This window comes from Cyprinodon tularosa, unplaced genomic scaffold, assembly GCF_016077235.1.
Source record: "Cyprinodon tularosa strain WSP-4 unplaced genomic scaffold, ASM1607723v1 ctg281, whole genome shotgun sequence".
Classification (NCBI taxonomy): domain Eukaryota; kingdom Metazoa; phylum Chordata; class Actinopteri; order Cyprinodontiformes; family Cyprinodontidae; genus Cyprinodon; species Cyprinodon tularosa.
This window is the reverse complement of record NW_024038987.1, coordinates 188,386-203,644: the sequence shown is the minus strand read 5'-3', so window position 1 is coordinate 203,644 and position 15,259 is coordinate 188,386. Positions and strand designations below refer to the sequence as shown.

Below are 15,259 nucleotides of genomic sequence, written 5' to 3'. Positions count from 1 at the left end.
GTTTTTTAAATGACTTATTGAAGGATAACAGGTTTTCTCTAATTAAAACTGTAACAAGCCTATTGCATAAAAAAAAGGTTAAATTGTAATTAGACTTTACTCCCCTATGCTTTTCCAAGTTCCTCTTTTAATTTTTTTTACCTTGTAACCAGATTTTTTTCATCCCAATAATCTCATGACAGAATTAAAGCCCTCACCCATTGCTAAAAAGTACTAGTAATTTCTTTTTACATCATCAAATAAAAACCAAAGACTAAATCTGAAACAAAAAAAGAAGACATAAGATCAAAGCAGGCTTCTAAGATTCATTTAAATGAAACGGCACAGTAAGTTGGCTCTGTTGCCGCAGACACATCTGTATCCCTGCTTATAAATAATATAAAAACCGAGGCCTAATGAATAATTAACAATAAAATCTGAGCACACTGTGTATGTTTCTTATGCAACAAGAAATATGAATATTTTTTTGTTTACTTTACTACATAAAGAAATCTTTTAATTTTTTCTACAAAAATTTGATTTAAGCCATGTTTTCAACATTTTTGTTTAAAAAAAATCCCTTAGACAGTTCTTAAGAGAATTGTGCTGCTTTAATGTTAAATTTGAAACAAGTGACGCACATGAGAGGAAAATGCAAACTAAATTATCAATGAAACATTAAAACACAAATTAAAATATTCAATATCCACTTTGATGAAACTGTACGATGATTTGTGAAAATTCCTCCAATTAGCCCCGGTTCCTCCTCTACAAGACCTTGTAGCGACCTTTGCTTGTTGGCTGGTAGGAATTTTGCTAAAGGAAAGAAAAAAAACAAAAAAACAGAGTCAATTAGATATTTTAAAGACTTCAGACTATAAAAGATAATTATCCGTGAAAATACATACTAATCTGATGAGCTCTTCTTTTATTAGCCGGGTAATCTCTGTTTTGGCTTTCTGCACAGCCAGTTCACTTGCACCTTGAACAAAATAGGAAATCTCAGTCATGATGTGAAGTTTTACTAGTTAATGCAAAAATAAGATATGGATTCGTTGTCATCCTCCGCCCCATGTTAGTGCCTCTGAATATAAACCAGTCATCAAGTAGAATTTTTTTCCCACCATCATCCAAACAAATTGATTAAATCTTATGTTGTGATTGAGCTGGTGTCTTAAAACCCAGGTATGACATGTTACAGGAGTAAAAAACATCTTTGTTACCTAATAAACCTTTGAAACAAGATCAGCTTAAGATCAAAGTTAATCTGAATTTTGACACTTTTAGAAATCATAAACTTAAAAAAAAAAAACAAGATCTGCATAGTTTATATAAGATTTGGGGAAAGAGGTGTGTATGTATTTGTTTCCCCATTCAGACACAGGATAAGAGATATTTCAATAAGTGCTAAATAACCAATATATTCTGACAGCACAGCTTTAAATCTGCTCTTTGATACATACTCTCAATGGCCAGATAGATTTTGCGTTCTCCCTCCTTAGGCTCTTTGCCTGGAGGGAAATATGTCCCTCTGATGGTGATGGCAGCTTCGGAGTATTCCCCGATCCTCTGCAAAGCCTCTTTGGACGTCACTTTCCACCTGGCCGTCTGGAAAACAACAGAAACAGATTTTCTGACTTTATTTTTGCAGGTTGAAAGTTAAGACTTAAGTTTTTCAGCAAAAAATTTCCAGCTTCTAATAAAATAGCAGAGAAGTTGCCAAGCTAACCTTTTATTGGTTGGAGTATATGCTGATATAGAACTGCCTCTCCCACCTGTTAGCTGGCTGCCATAAAATCACCTACTTATAACCAGCTAACGACTGGCTATACTATCTTTGTTACTCCTTAAAGAGCAACAGGAGAAAATATACAATTCCGTATTTATTTAATAATTTTCTATAATATAATAGTGTATAGCTTAAGATTAAACTGATGTTATACAACATACTGGTACGTTAATAATCAATATGTGACTGTATTTGGGGAGTGGCAGCCTATTGGTTAGAGAGTAAGATGTTTGTGTCCTAAAGAGGCTGAAAGATGATCGGTCTGTAACTCATACTATCACTCTGGGTCCCAGAGCAACTCCTTGTTCTCCCTTTCTTTTTCTTTAATAGATAGATAATAATAATAATAATAATAATAATAATAATAATACGTTTGGCTTTATCTTTTAATGAGAACCAATATAATTCATGTTTACTTTCAAGTTTCTCATGTAAAAACTACAGATTTCTGCCCGACAAACTAAAAAAAAAAAAATCACATTTACTCTTAATTCATATCATCACTGAGAACTTTTGCTTCTCATGCAGGGTCCCTGATCTGTGACAAGCAGATCAACTTATTAAATATGCTATTTAAACCGAGCAAACCCGAAACGGTACGGTTGAATAATTTAAAGCCAGAAGAAAGGTTTATTTTTGGAATGTATCCAAAGCTAATATGGAGAAGTTGAAGTCAAACAGGAACAGATAATTAGTAGAAGAAAAAAGGGAGTCTTAATATTTTAGATGATAGCTTGTTTCTCCATCAACAACAAAAGAGTATAACCAAAGCAAGGCTCGATGTTAACCATTGCCCGATCGCCCGGGGCAAGTAGTTTTTATTGTCGGGGAAGTACAAATTTCATTGCATTTGCCCGCCGGGCAAGTGCAATGATCGCAAAAAAAATTATGTATCACTCAAAATTACTTTAAAATCACAGACATTCGCTGAAAATGACCCACAAGCGTTGCCCGTGCCATCTTTGTTGTTTTGTACACATTCTCACTTGATTTGTGATATGAAAAATAAACAAAATAAACATTGTTTTACAGTCTTTAGCAGGATCTGGAGCAAACGGACTCAAACAGAACTATTTGACTTGCGTCAAACGTGGCTTATGTACAATTCAAAGAACCAAAGATACAAAAGACTCTGGAGAACTGGAGGCCAGCAGCAACACAGTTGTTAGAATTAGTTTGCATCCATATTTTTTTTAGCATTGGCCTCGCTGTCGGTCATAGAAGAGGTTTTATTTGAAGTTTTCAGAAAAGGCAAATGGGTCCAAATTTGGGGGTTACTACAACTTAGATGGTGAAAGGCGGAGGTAATGAACGCCCTGCAGGGTTTCTTGGGTTCCTGCAGCAACACAAGCCTGTCACCAATTTACAAGCGAATGAATGAAGTTTGACAGGATGTCTGTCCTCTGGATTAGTGGTGAGGCAAATATAGACCATATTTGACTGAACAAGTTCCTGCTGGTGTTAATATGCAGCCTCTGGCCAGCAGATCGTGTACATTTGATTTCTGCTTATTTTAAGCTCAGTTATGTATAGATTAGGTTCAAATTAAAGCTCTTACAATTTGATAGAGAAGACAAACTCACCAATATTAGTTTTTAAATTACAAATCAGGAGTGGAGCTGACCTGAGGGAAGTCGTTAATTTCCAGCTCCTCTTCATATCTCTTCACAGTCTCCGCCTGTTCAGCCGCCTGCCGCTCCTCCTCCAGCTTTTCCACGGGTGTGTAGTTCAGTTTGGCGTTGATCTTCTCCGCCAGCTGCTCCGCGATGGTTTTGGCCGACACGGACGGCGTCATGATGGGGTCGCCGCGGAGGATGGCGTTGGTGGCCTGCTGCATCACGTCCTGTACACATAAAGGAAAACTATTTGATGCAGATTGTGATAACAGGACTGGCGGAAAGGGGGAAAAAAATATCAATATGCTGCAGAGAGTAGAAGAAACTTCTTTTTCTACTGACAGCACCACTACAGAACCTCTACATAAAACCTACCTGAGCCTCGGCGCCCAGGTTCTTCTGAGCATTGATCTTGAGAGCGAGCCTTTTAGCCATCTCCAGTTTCTGGTTGTTTCCAGCAGACGTTGGAGCGATGCCTCCCACCCCCCCAGGTGCTGCTCCTCCGGCGCTAACTGCTCCTCCTGCACCGCCAGCTGCGCCAGGAGCAGACAGGTCCTTCACCCTCTTCTTGGAGTTGAACATGCTTTCTATTTGCTCCTCAATCTGAGGAAAGAAAAGTTTTGCACCGATGTTTCATGGCTGCAAATCATTTAAAAGGACGAAAGAACAAAAGGCAGTTTCTCACATCCAAGGCTCCATCTTCGTCATCGGAGTCCTGCAATCCAAGTGCAGCTTTCTGTAGCTTCTTCCTCTCATTGGCCAGGGCGTGTTCTGTCTCATCAAACTTAAATCCTTTCCCTGAGAAGCCGCTGCTGCTCTTAATCACCTTACCCTCCTGCATAGAGGAATGGAGAAAATATAAAGTATTGAAACATGAAATGTTCAGAAGTAGTTTATGAAGAAGCTTGATATGTATGCTGGCACTTTATCTCACCGCTTTTTGCTGATCTTTAAAGGAGCCCCAAAGCTGCTCCAGTTCCGGTGGAACAGGGGAGCCTGACAGCTCCAAGGCCTTGATGATGTCACCAGCGTAGCGGACCTGGTCCTCTGTGATGAAGGTGTAGGCGTAACCCTAAGAGGTGGAACAAGATGGAGAAGACACAAAAAGGATAATTTCTCTATGAAGCAGATATAAAAATTTAAAAACAGTTTATATATCTTGATTTATATTATATTATATTTTCCCCCTCATGAGATACACATATATACATATATATACATATATATATACACATATATACATATATATATATATATATATATATATATATATATATATATATATATATATATATATATATATACATATATATACATATATATATATATATATATATAGACATGCAATTAACACAAAGTGGTGAGTAATGGAAGACAATATACACTTTGAGTTGGTCTCCAACTTCAGATTACAGAAGAATGACAGACAATTTACTGTTGGTTCACAAAAATTGGAAAACTTTTACTGTGTGGAACAACTTTAGCAATGAATTTCCTAGCAGTTATTTTGTATTTTATCGGTTTTTAATGTAAGTGAGGCTGCAAACAGCATTGTGGAACGCTGCTTTTCCTTCAATTTATTGTGAAACCGCCGGTTGCATTTAAACGCAACTATTCAAGTTAAACTTGGAAAAAGCCAATCAGTATTGCTTTCATCAACAATGACGAAAATATTTTGACGCTATTTTTTTTCATGATAAAGAGAACTGAATAGCTAAAGATGGATCTTTGATGATGAAAACATGACGAGTCGTGGGTGTGAGTTTCCGTTAACGATATGAGACTAAATAAAAATGTTAGCAGGTTGTCTGTTAGATGTTTAAAATGTATCATTGTGCTGTAAACTGTTAGACAAGCTAAGCAGTATCAGCCATGCTGCTGCGTCCTGTTTGGTCACGCCCAATGCATGACCACAGATGGATCATGGCAACAGGGGTGAAGGTAATCTGGAATGTTAAGGTACTGCGCGGTCAACTCTGACAAACTCTGCTCTTCCAGCTGTGCTTGTGCAGAAATGCTTCTGTAACCACGCTTAGCTCTAAGGCTGCGCTTTACGCTCCACACTGACGGTTCGCTCTCAGCAGTATGGCACATCCTACTCTCGCTACTTAATCTATATGGGGCTGATCATCATCTGCCAAACGTAAAAAATCCTTTTGTCTAACTATTAAGATTTTAGTTTTTGATGGTAAACCTTTAATTTCTACCAAAAGGAATCCCTAAATTAGATCCAAAGCAAATATTTAATAGCATACTGTTTATTTTTGGATAAAGACGCAGATAAAAAGTTACATAGATCTTTGAATATTTCTTTCTCATAGTTCTTGAGTCTTGCTCTCTGAATATTTTAAGATTTTAGTCAGACATTGTAGGACGGCAGCATTATAGGACGGCAGCATTGTATCTCCAGCAATTGTAGTATCTAGGCAAGAGGTGTCAGTCTGGTAAAGATTCTGGCTGTTATTCAAATTTGTAAAAGGTTAGATATTTTTTGAATATAAAAAACTGACTAAAACTAGACAAAAACCTTTTTGAGTTTTAGTCGACTAAAACTATCGCACATCATAATGACTAAAACTAGTAAAGGTTTTCATCCTGCAGATGAAAACTAAGACTAAATCTAAGATGGTTGTCCAAAACAACACTGATGTCAACGCTGCTGCAAGGATGAAAACATGAAAAAACAAGGAAGACATAAAAATACCTTAAAACTGATACCTCTGTCTGTACGTTATGCAGAAATAAGGAGCACCCAGTAAGTCTAGTTCCCCACCTGCACATGTTGCCTCCACTCATCGTAGCTGAGGGTCTGTTAAATAAATGTCTGGCTTCCTCTAAAACTTTTGGCAGATAAGCAAACTAAAAGGTTACGTAGAGTAGTGCAATGTGCAGCCAGTTAGTCTGAGCTGTGATGTAGTGAGTTTTGGGATTTCTTTGTCCTCTATTACATTGTGAGGGACCCTCAACAGACTGAAACTATCTCATTTGTTTGTCTGACAGCTGACGGACCTTGTTTCCTGCTCTGCCTGTGCGTCCTGCCCGGTGGACGTAATCCTCATAGTGGTTGGGGCAGTTATAGTTGACCACCAGGATGAGCTGCTTGACGTCCAGGCCTCTGGCTGCCACAGAGGTGGCCACCATCAGACGACACACACCAGTCTTAAAATCATTGATGATGCTGTCTCGGTCGTACTGGTCGATGCCTGAGAGGAGAAGAATAAGAAAGGGATCGTTATGAAGGACCTGACAACTTACAGGCAGGATACAGCATTTATTTCTTAAATAAACAAGCGTCCCTCTGATCTCGGAGTGAGACAGTACCTCCATGTAAAGACAAACAGGGGTATGAAGCTTTCATCAGATCTTTAAGCAGTCCGTCTGCGTGTTCCTGTTTGTCTACAAAGATGATGACAGATCCCTTCTCCTGATAGTGACCCAAAATCTCCAGCAGCTTCAGGAACTTTTGATCCTCATCAATCACCAGCTGCATGTAAAGAAAAAAAAAGATGAAAAAGGACAAAAAACAGGGATTGCATTTAAAAATAAGGAGTCGGATCTGATAGGAAAGAAATGAAAGAATCTAGAACATATTAAACTAGAAGCTGAAATGATTGGAAATATGAACTGAATGGATAATTGACTATTTACCACGTGTTGCTGCACATCAGAGCAGACAACACTGCGACCTCCAACCTGCACCTCGATGGGCTTGGCCAGGATCCTGCGAGCCAGCGCCTCCATGGCTCTGGGGAAGGTGGCGGAGAACATGACCGTCTGTCGGTCTGGACGCACATTGTCTACGATACGCATCACCTGGAGGACGACAAACAAAAAAAACTTTTTTTTTTCCTTTCTGAAAATCTGTGCATAATGAGGTAGCAGAAAACAGCCCTGCAAAAAATTCAAACTTTGGACCATAAATACAAATAGAAATTTTTTGTGATCAGAAATTATAATATTTTTTTTTTCTGAATCTAAGAAGTTTGCTTGGTGTTTCACTCCCCCCTTTATTCTGACTACTTAAAAAAAAATGCAACGGAAGACAAGAAACCACAATTTCCCGGTCTAAGAAAAAAGGCCAGTTTAGGAAATCATACAAACTCTGTATGTATAGGATACACCCACCTGTGGCTCAAAGCCCATGTCAAACATGCGGTCTGCTTCATCCAGCACCACATACGTGACCCTCCGCAGGTTGGTTACTCGCCCTAGAAGCCATAGAAGAGGAGCAAAAGGAAAATAAATCAGCTATGAGAAGGAATAACCCCACAAATAAGCAGCCTGCCTCTTTCTAGAAAACATGAAGCTAACCTAACAAACAGCCTTTTTAGACTACTTTAGATTACTCATTGTATTTATTTTTCAAAATTATTGCTTTTTTTTTCTTGGGCTGCATTTCAGATTCCTTAATTTGCTTCTCTTGTCTTGCGTACCATCTCAGGGACATGAGGGACCTGTAAAAGTCAGAAAACAGCTTCAAGATACAATACAAGAGATGGAGCCCCATCACCTACAAGGGAAACATATTACAGATTACCTCGCATGTGTGGAAACAAATAAACCCTGGTTTCATTTGTTTAAGAAAATGTAACCACTAACAACTTCTTTTATTTAGCAAACAACATTTAATCCCTTAAAAGATGATATGAGATTTAAAAAAGATGGGCGATCCAAGTCCCTGTTATGGCACAATCTAGGCAAACATGAATAATCCCAATCTGGAGTGAATGAAGCACCAAGGCCACACCACGTCCACCTACCTGTGCCCGCCCTGATCTTCAGGAAACACATCACTCTCTTGTAGATATGACTGATCCCCAAAACGGTCAAATAATGTCAACAGTTTAGTAAAAAGGAACTGATTTGGATGATAGTGAAAACTGTAACCTTTAAAGCATGCAAACTGAACACAAAGGCAGCTAATTCACATCCACCTCCTGATTTGAAAAATCATGAAGGTGGATGAACTTACCGCTGTTGGCTCCCAGCATGTCAATCATTCTTCCTGGTGTGCACACGATGATCTCCGCCCCTCGTTTCAGCTCTGCGATCTGGATTCCAAAGCACATCAATGATTGGAGAACTTCCATAGAAAGGATCTAAAAGCTAATCAGCTTCTTTCTCCTTACGTTTTATTTCCCCGTGTTCACATCATCAGTGAAAATAAAACCAACCAACCTTTTTAAAGTAGATTTGGTTCATCAGGGAACTTTCTGTTAAAAATACTAAAATAACTTTCTAAGAATAGAACAAAAATAAAATCTAGAGACAAAAGTTTTAGCTTAATAGTCCCTGCAAAACACAACAACCTGATCTAGATTCATTATTCGCATTTAGGAACACAGTATTCAATAGTATGTGTAGTATTTTCTTCCCAAAATGGCCAAATATGCAATGTTAGCTGCTGTCAAGGGATGGACAACATTTTATTTGAAAATAAACTTTAAATATTGGCTTTTGTAATGGATAGTGAACCCTTTAAATTAAGCTGCTTAAATTATTCACTTTTGTAGACTATTTAGTGCAAATTATTCATAAAGGATGTCGCATATTGTTTAATATTTGTCTGTTTTGATTAGCACTGGTGGTTTGTATTTTGTTTAATTGTATTTGCACTTTGTAAAGTTTTGTTGTTGTTTTTTTTGTTATGTACCTCACGGGCTGCCGTAGCTAAATGAGGGCAGACCCTATAAAAGCTGGCAAATCATTGTATCAATGAATGACTTCAACAAACTGTCAGAGATGTGCTTGGCAGTATCAACACTTAGCGTTCCCTGGTGAAAGCAGCGAGGTACGTTTTATTTTGTTGTTTGTGTTGTAAGTTAATGTTTCTATTCTAATATTTGTATATCTGTTTACACGGTGATTACGGTGACTGAGGTAAAACAATAGGTAGAGATGACTGATGGTCCACATCAAAGAAAAATAAACAAACCTTGGTCGAGACCGCGCATTAATTGAAGTGCTGTGGAACTGCTACAGCTTTAATGTCCAAATATTTGCATCTGATATTTTAATATTTTAAGCTAGTTTAGTTGGCAAATACTCAGGATTTAATCTGCTTTTATGCTGTTTAATTTAAATCCACTTCTATTAACTTGCCACGGTTGATTCCTCGATGTAATTGGATTCATCGTCTAAATCGTGCCTCTAATAGATTTCTTTTTGCTGATTTATTATTCTTAAACACTACAGAATGTAGTTTAAAGATCACTGGAAACTAAAGGATTCCAGGGAGTTTACCTGTTCACTAATTCCTGTCCCACCATAAACACACACCACCCGGAGCCCTAGTGGTTTGGAGAACTTCTTGCACTCTTTGGTGATCTGCAGAGCCAGCTCTCTGGTCGGAGTCATGATAACAGCTGTGAAGGAGAAACAAAGGTTAGTTTATGGCCTGCTTGAGAAGTCCAGCTGTTCTCATTTATCACATGGTGTTTGGTTTTAAACAAAACCGTTTCAAACTGTGGGACATTATTTACAAAACATTTCCTTACAGATGGGTCCCTCTCCGTCCTCCAGAGGCCTCTGGTCCATAATGTGTCGAAACATAGGAAGCAAGAAAGCGATTGTTTTGCCGCTGCCGGTCTTGGCGATGCCGATGAGGTCTCTGCCGCACATGATGGCAGGGATGGCCTGGGCTTGGATAGGTGTGGGCTTCTCGTAGCCTTGCCTGGTTTTAAAAGACGGTGGAAAATAAAACACAGATCCCTCCTTTTGAGATTTCATACAGCTCCCGACAACAAGTTCTGACACTTTACAGCGACTTGGAAAGTATTTACAGCCCTAAAAAGTTCATTTTTAATGTTGCAAATAAAAACTTCACACCTGTTCTATGGGGATTTCAGGTTATAGATCAACACAGGGTTGATCATAAATGTGAAGTAGAGGGAAATGACATGATTTCAACAAATATTCTTCAAGAAATGCCTTTCTCTTGCTGCTTTAATTTTAAATCCCATAATATCATACACAAAATGTGATGGCACTTTTAGTGGTTTCATATACATGACAAGGACCTATTAAGTATTATTCTAATTACACTCATAATCTTGTTATTTTAAGATCAAAAAAAGTTTTATGATAAACCAAAAAGTTAAAGCTGTGTCCACTTACTTCTTTAGGGAGTTGAGGATCTTCATTGACACCCCACACTGCACCCATGTCTTGATGGGTTTGGGACAACCTTTGCCTTTCACTATTATACCCTCCAGTTCCAGCCTGTATGCGTTCACATCTGTAAACAAGAAGGTACCGATTCAACAGAGAGATTTTAGATGGAGGAAGAAACTCATACCTCATTTAAAAAGCAGTACTGATGGTTTTTCAGGTAGAAATTTCACTTTAAACATTTAAATATAAACTGACCCTCTGGGGTCATCTTGGCCAGCTCAGGAACCTCCACGTAGAAGTTCTTGCGATACGACTCATACTGGATCTTAGTGTGGTCAACAGGCTCAAGAACCTTTCTCTGTTTGGTCTGAAAGCCTGTCAGAGCTGTCTGCAGGTCCACCTCCTCTTCCTCTGACGAGTACTGCCAAACACACAGTGTTAAGACAAGCAGCAGCCAAACGGTCTTCCATCTAATCCATAAGCCAACGCCGCTGTTCCAGACTCACCTCCATGGCATCTTGGTCGTTCTCCATCAGCTCCCCCTTCTTCTTGTGCATGAGGGGTTGTTTTTTGGTCTTGACTACCGTCACCACTTTGGTTACTGTAGTTGATCCTTTCTGTCAATTAAAAATTGTTTAACAATAGATTAATATTAATCTAGTGTGGCTAAAATATCTGTTGTAGTAGAAATACTCGCCTTATCGTTTCCTTTCATGGGACCTATGTTGAACTTCTTCACCTCCTGCTTGACCTCCTCCATGTACGCATCCAGAGGATCCACTTCATCCTCTTCAGGCTGCTGCTCCACAGGAGTCTCCTTCTCTTCATCTCCATCTTCTTTTTTAACTTCATCCGCGTCCTTTTCTTTTCCCTCCACCTTTGCATCCCCGTCGTCCTCCTCATCATCCACCTCCATCAAAGCAGGACTATCGTCATCATCATCTAACATAGGAAACAGAGTTTTATGAGAGAAAACTACGCAGACTAGTGCACAGATGTGCACCAGAAGGGAAATACGTCATTTTATGAGCGATGTAACAAAAAAGCTCAGTGGTTTTTAGAGGAATTGTAAAACCACTTTAAAACTTGATTTATCACAGCAGAAAACATAAAGTTTCATCTTCCAAGTAGCTTAAGTTTTATTTTCAAATATGTACATTTGTTGTTTTGTTTTCTTTAAATCAAGCCAGCTTAGGGAAAGCACACGTCACGTTTAGAAACATCAGCTGATATCGTAAAGTATTTCTACAGAGGAGCGCATTTGTTAAGAAGTTTCTTTTTCAAATCAGAGTTCCCTCACCATCATCATCCTCAAGGCTCCATTTCTTGCCCTGCTTCATTTCTTCCAGCTCTTTCTTTATTTCTCCAATATTTTCTATAGCCTTCTTCCTCTGCTCCTCTCTCCATTTCTCCACCCGCTCCTTCCTCTTCCTCATTTCCTCCTCCAGTTTGTTCTGGTCAAAGTCTTGCTGCAAAGACAAGAAATGCGCCACACTTTATCTTCATTTTAATGTGAAAATCTAAGGTCAATAAAAACATTTAAAAGAAAAAACTGTAACTTACGTCCTCAACCTTCTCATCTTCCTTCTCTTCTTTCACCTTTTTCTTCTCAGACACAGGCTCAACGCTCTCTTTCTCTTTGCTCTTGGCTCTGGGGGAAAGAACAGCAACAACTAATATTAGATTTTATTTTATTCTTTGCTTAAAATCAATTCCTGGTGACTCCAGCTTTAGCTCTTTGTTTACTTGTATGGCAAGACTTTGGACGTTTGCCATTCTACTCCTCTAATCCTTTGTTAGGATGTAAATTGTTCATTTGTTTAAACATCTTAACCAGCTGAAATGAGGATTAGACCCACGATAAACATTTCATATATTTTTTAATCTTTACCTTGCAATAAATTATATAACTACCAGGTATAAAAAAAAACATTGGCAGTAAGCTCATAGAGGACTTGAGAAAAGGGCAGATGAAATGTTACCTGCTAGAATGGACCTGAGGGAATAAAGAGGAGATTTGTCATTTGTAGGAATATGAAACAAAAACTCACTTTTCCTCTGCCTTCTTGCTCTTTGACGGGCTGCCTGATCGGGACCTGCGAGTTCGGCTCCGGCTGCGTGATCTCTTCCTCTCCCGGCTTCTGGACCTCCTCCTTTCCCTCTCCCTTTCCCTTTCTCTGTCTCTGTCTCTGCTCCTGGAACGTCTGGACATCAGATACAATCATAGAAGAAAAAGGAGAAAGAAAAAAAAAAACAGCAATAGTTGAAGAAAATATTACTGGGGTCGACAGAACGAAGATGGTTGCTTTTAAACTGCCGTTAATGTCATTGTATTTCCATTTTATTTAAAGTGATCAGTTCCATCCATTCATTCAACAAGTTCTTTTCCACTTATCTGAGATCAGGTGTATTCATGAAAGCGCTTATAAAACAATTTACAGAATCAATGTGTTTTTCCAACAAATACCTGCATTAGGGCTGAAACAACGAATCAGATTAATCGTGATTAATCGAGTATTTCAATAATAATCAAATAATTTAGTAATCGATTAATCGTTAACTGGAGTATAGACTCTAACACATCCCTTTAGCTGACAGAGCAACCTACTTAGAGCAGTAGTTATAGCTAAATTGTAAAAAAATATATATATATATCATTTTACATTTAAGATTTAGAAAAAAAAAAAAAACTTGCTTTTTCAATAAACTCTATCCAGAACTCCTCAAGTGGAGAAGTTTTTGTTTTAATTTAATAAAAACTCTTCTTTAAGGAACCTTTGGCTATTCGATTATTAATCGATTAATATAAAAAATAATCAACAGGTTAATCGATTTGCTAAATAATCATTAGTTGCAGCCCTAACCTGCATCATTTCAGCCATTCGCACAGGCAGAAATGCTCAGCTTGAGTAAGATCTATTAACAAGTTAATCATTCATTTAAAGTTGATTGTATGGATCACACAGAGCAATTGTGATAACACTGTTTTGGTTCACTATAAATAAAAAAAAAAAAAACTTAAGAGACACACTTTTTTAAATTAGCATTTAATTCTGACTAGGGTAATACTGTCTCTTAGATGTCATCTTTCTGTCTGCTCCTTTCTATGCACTACTGGAAGGCTTTTAATGTCCTGCAGCGCTGCACCACTACAGCACTTTTAATGGCATGTGTTATGTATTTTTGTGTGGCTTTGTTGTAAAGCACTTTGGGTACCATTTGGCTATTGTAAAGGGCTACACAAATAAACTTGATTGATTGATAAATATATACTAGATGGAAGAAAAAAAAAGTGTATGATATAATTTCTATTTACAATCAATCCAATTAGCTATACCTCTTTGATTAATATTTAAAATTGGGTATGACAATTAAGTGTAATAATTGTGGCATTTATTTATTCAGCTAAATATTTCAAAGGAATTTTCAATTAAAGCCAGTGAGTATTATTCAGCAGCGGTTCTTCACACATGGAACTCACTGTTGTCCATGCATATCTGCTCCAGCAGATTATTGCATTCCTCTGAAACAGCCCCTGACAGCAGAGGCCTGTTAACCAGCCCTTGATTAAGGCAGGGAAAAATCAGCTGCAGCCATGTCCCCAATTTCTCATTTTCCAGCCACTTATGTTAATATTTACATTTTCCCATTCTCTAGCTTTCTCTGTGCCTCGAGCTTCTGTTCCGAACATATGGCTTTAGGATCAACCAGGAGCAGTTCCACGCAAACACTTGGAACCAGTTGCATCTGATATATTTGAGGGTTGTTTTTTTTTATAAGGCATTTTAAATGCCATGATAATCACATTTAATTAATTTTAATGCCAATTAAGGCCTTAATTTGAAAAATAATAATCTAATGACTTTTAATGATTATTAATGACCCGCAGAAACCCTGATATAGTATCGGTAACTTCAATACAAGAGTGTACTCAGTATCAGACCATAACCCTTTATATGCTTTTGTTTTTATTTTATTATCTAATTAATGTAAAGCACTATGAAATGTCCATGTAATGAATTATGCTATACAAATAATATTGCTTTAAAGGAAATTATGGTATCGAGCAAATTTGGGAAGATGATGATCAAACAGAATATGTTCATTTCCAAATAAAACTATTCCATTAAAGGAAATAGAAAATACATCAAATTAGTCAGTTTATCTATGATTAAAATGGCGATTTTGCTATCTGCATTTGAAATCCGATTTCGAGCTTAGCAACATGATAGCCGTGAGTTTATACCTGGCTCTTTTCCTGTCTCTGGACCGGGATCTTCTGCGGTCTCTGCTCCTGGACCGATCTCTCCTGTTTCGGTCTCGGTCGTCCTTCTTGGAGCGCTTGTTGTCCGGGGAGCGACTCTTTGATCGGCTGCCCGACCTTCCCCGGGACGTTGAACGCTTTCTGTAGTGTCTGTTGAAATTCAAACTATTTAAAAAATATGGTTTTCAAGAGAACTGATCCAATATAAGTTCACACCAAACAGCAAGTTTTAATAAACGTGCGACAACACCGTTCCAGTTAGCATGCTAATATTAGCATTCCATCTAAAACTGTCAATTAATCGCTTCCAACATTTATTTGGACAAAATTTAGGACCCACCTCGATTCTCGTCCCATTTCGCGTCAATAAGATTTGCACCTATAAAGGTGAAATTGATCCAAGTGTATTAAACAGTCTCGAAACGCAGAAAGGAGTTTGTTTGCATCGCAGACTGCTGCTGAAACGTAAGAAAACTGCGACATTCAACTGGGATAAAC

The 15,259-nt window shown here is 38.0% G+C and overlaps 1 protein-coding gene across 2 annotated transcripts; it reads right to left on the bottom strand.

The window, feature by feature from the left end:
• Window positions 1-571: 571 nt before the first annotated feature.
• Window positions 572-15,259, bottom strand: ddx46 (DEAD (Asp-Glu-Ala-Asp) box polypeptide 46). 2 transcript variants are annotated; one of them, XM_038290471.1, is made up of 23 exons: window positions 15,102-15,259; window positions 14,744-14,911; window positions 12,549-12,701; window positions 12,061-12,148; window positions 11,798-11,966; window positions 11,195-11,439; window positions 11,004-11,114; window positions 10,753-10,918; window positions 10,501-10,621; window positions 9,882-10,057; window positions 9,628-9,749; window positions 8,357-8,435; window positions 7,510-7,592; window positions 7,033-7,197; window positions 6,706-6,868; window positions 6,394-6,587; window positions 4,319-4,456; window positions 4,070-4,219; window positions 3,760-3,987; window positions 3,393-3,611; window positions 1,443-1,587; window positions 888-961; window positions 572-795 (listed from the first exon to the last, which is right to left on the bottom strand). In XM_038290471.1, the coding sequence occupies exons 1-23, from the start codon at window positions 15,116-15,118 to the stop codon at window positions 748-750; spliced, it is 3,222 nt and encodes a 1,073-aa protein (XP_038146399.1). In that variant the 5' UTR covers window positions 15,119-15,259; the 3' UTR covers window positions 572-747. The 2 variants fall into 2 exon arrangements, with proteins under 2 accessions (XP_038146399.1, XP_038146398.1); XM_038290470.1 differs by having other exon boundaries at window positions 14,744-14,926; window positions 15,102-15,250.

Bases quoted from the DNA above. Each gene is read 5' to 3' on its own strand.
- ddx46 (XM_038290470.1), bottom strand. The intron at 7,593-8,356 runs GTAAGTTCATCC...TATGGCTTCTAG, and splicing joins CATGCTGGGAGCCAACAGCG to GGCGAGTAACCAACCTGCGG. The intron at 3,612-3,759 runs GTAGGTTTTATG...TTATGTGTACAG, and splicing joins ACCTGGGCGCCGAGGCTCAG to GACGTGATGCAGCAGGCCAC.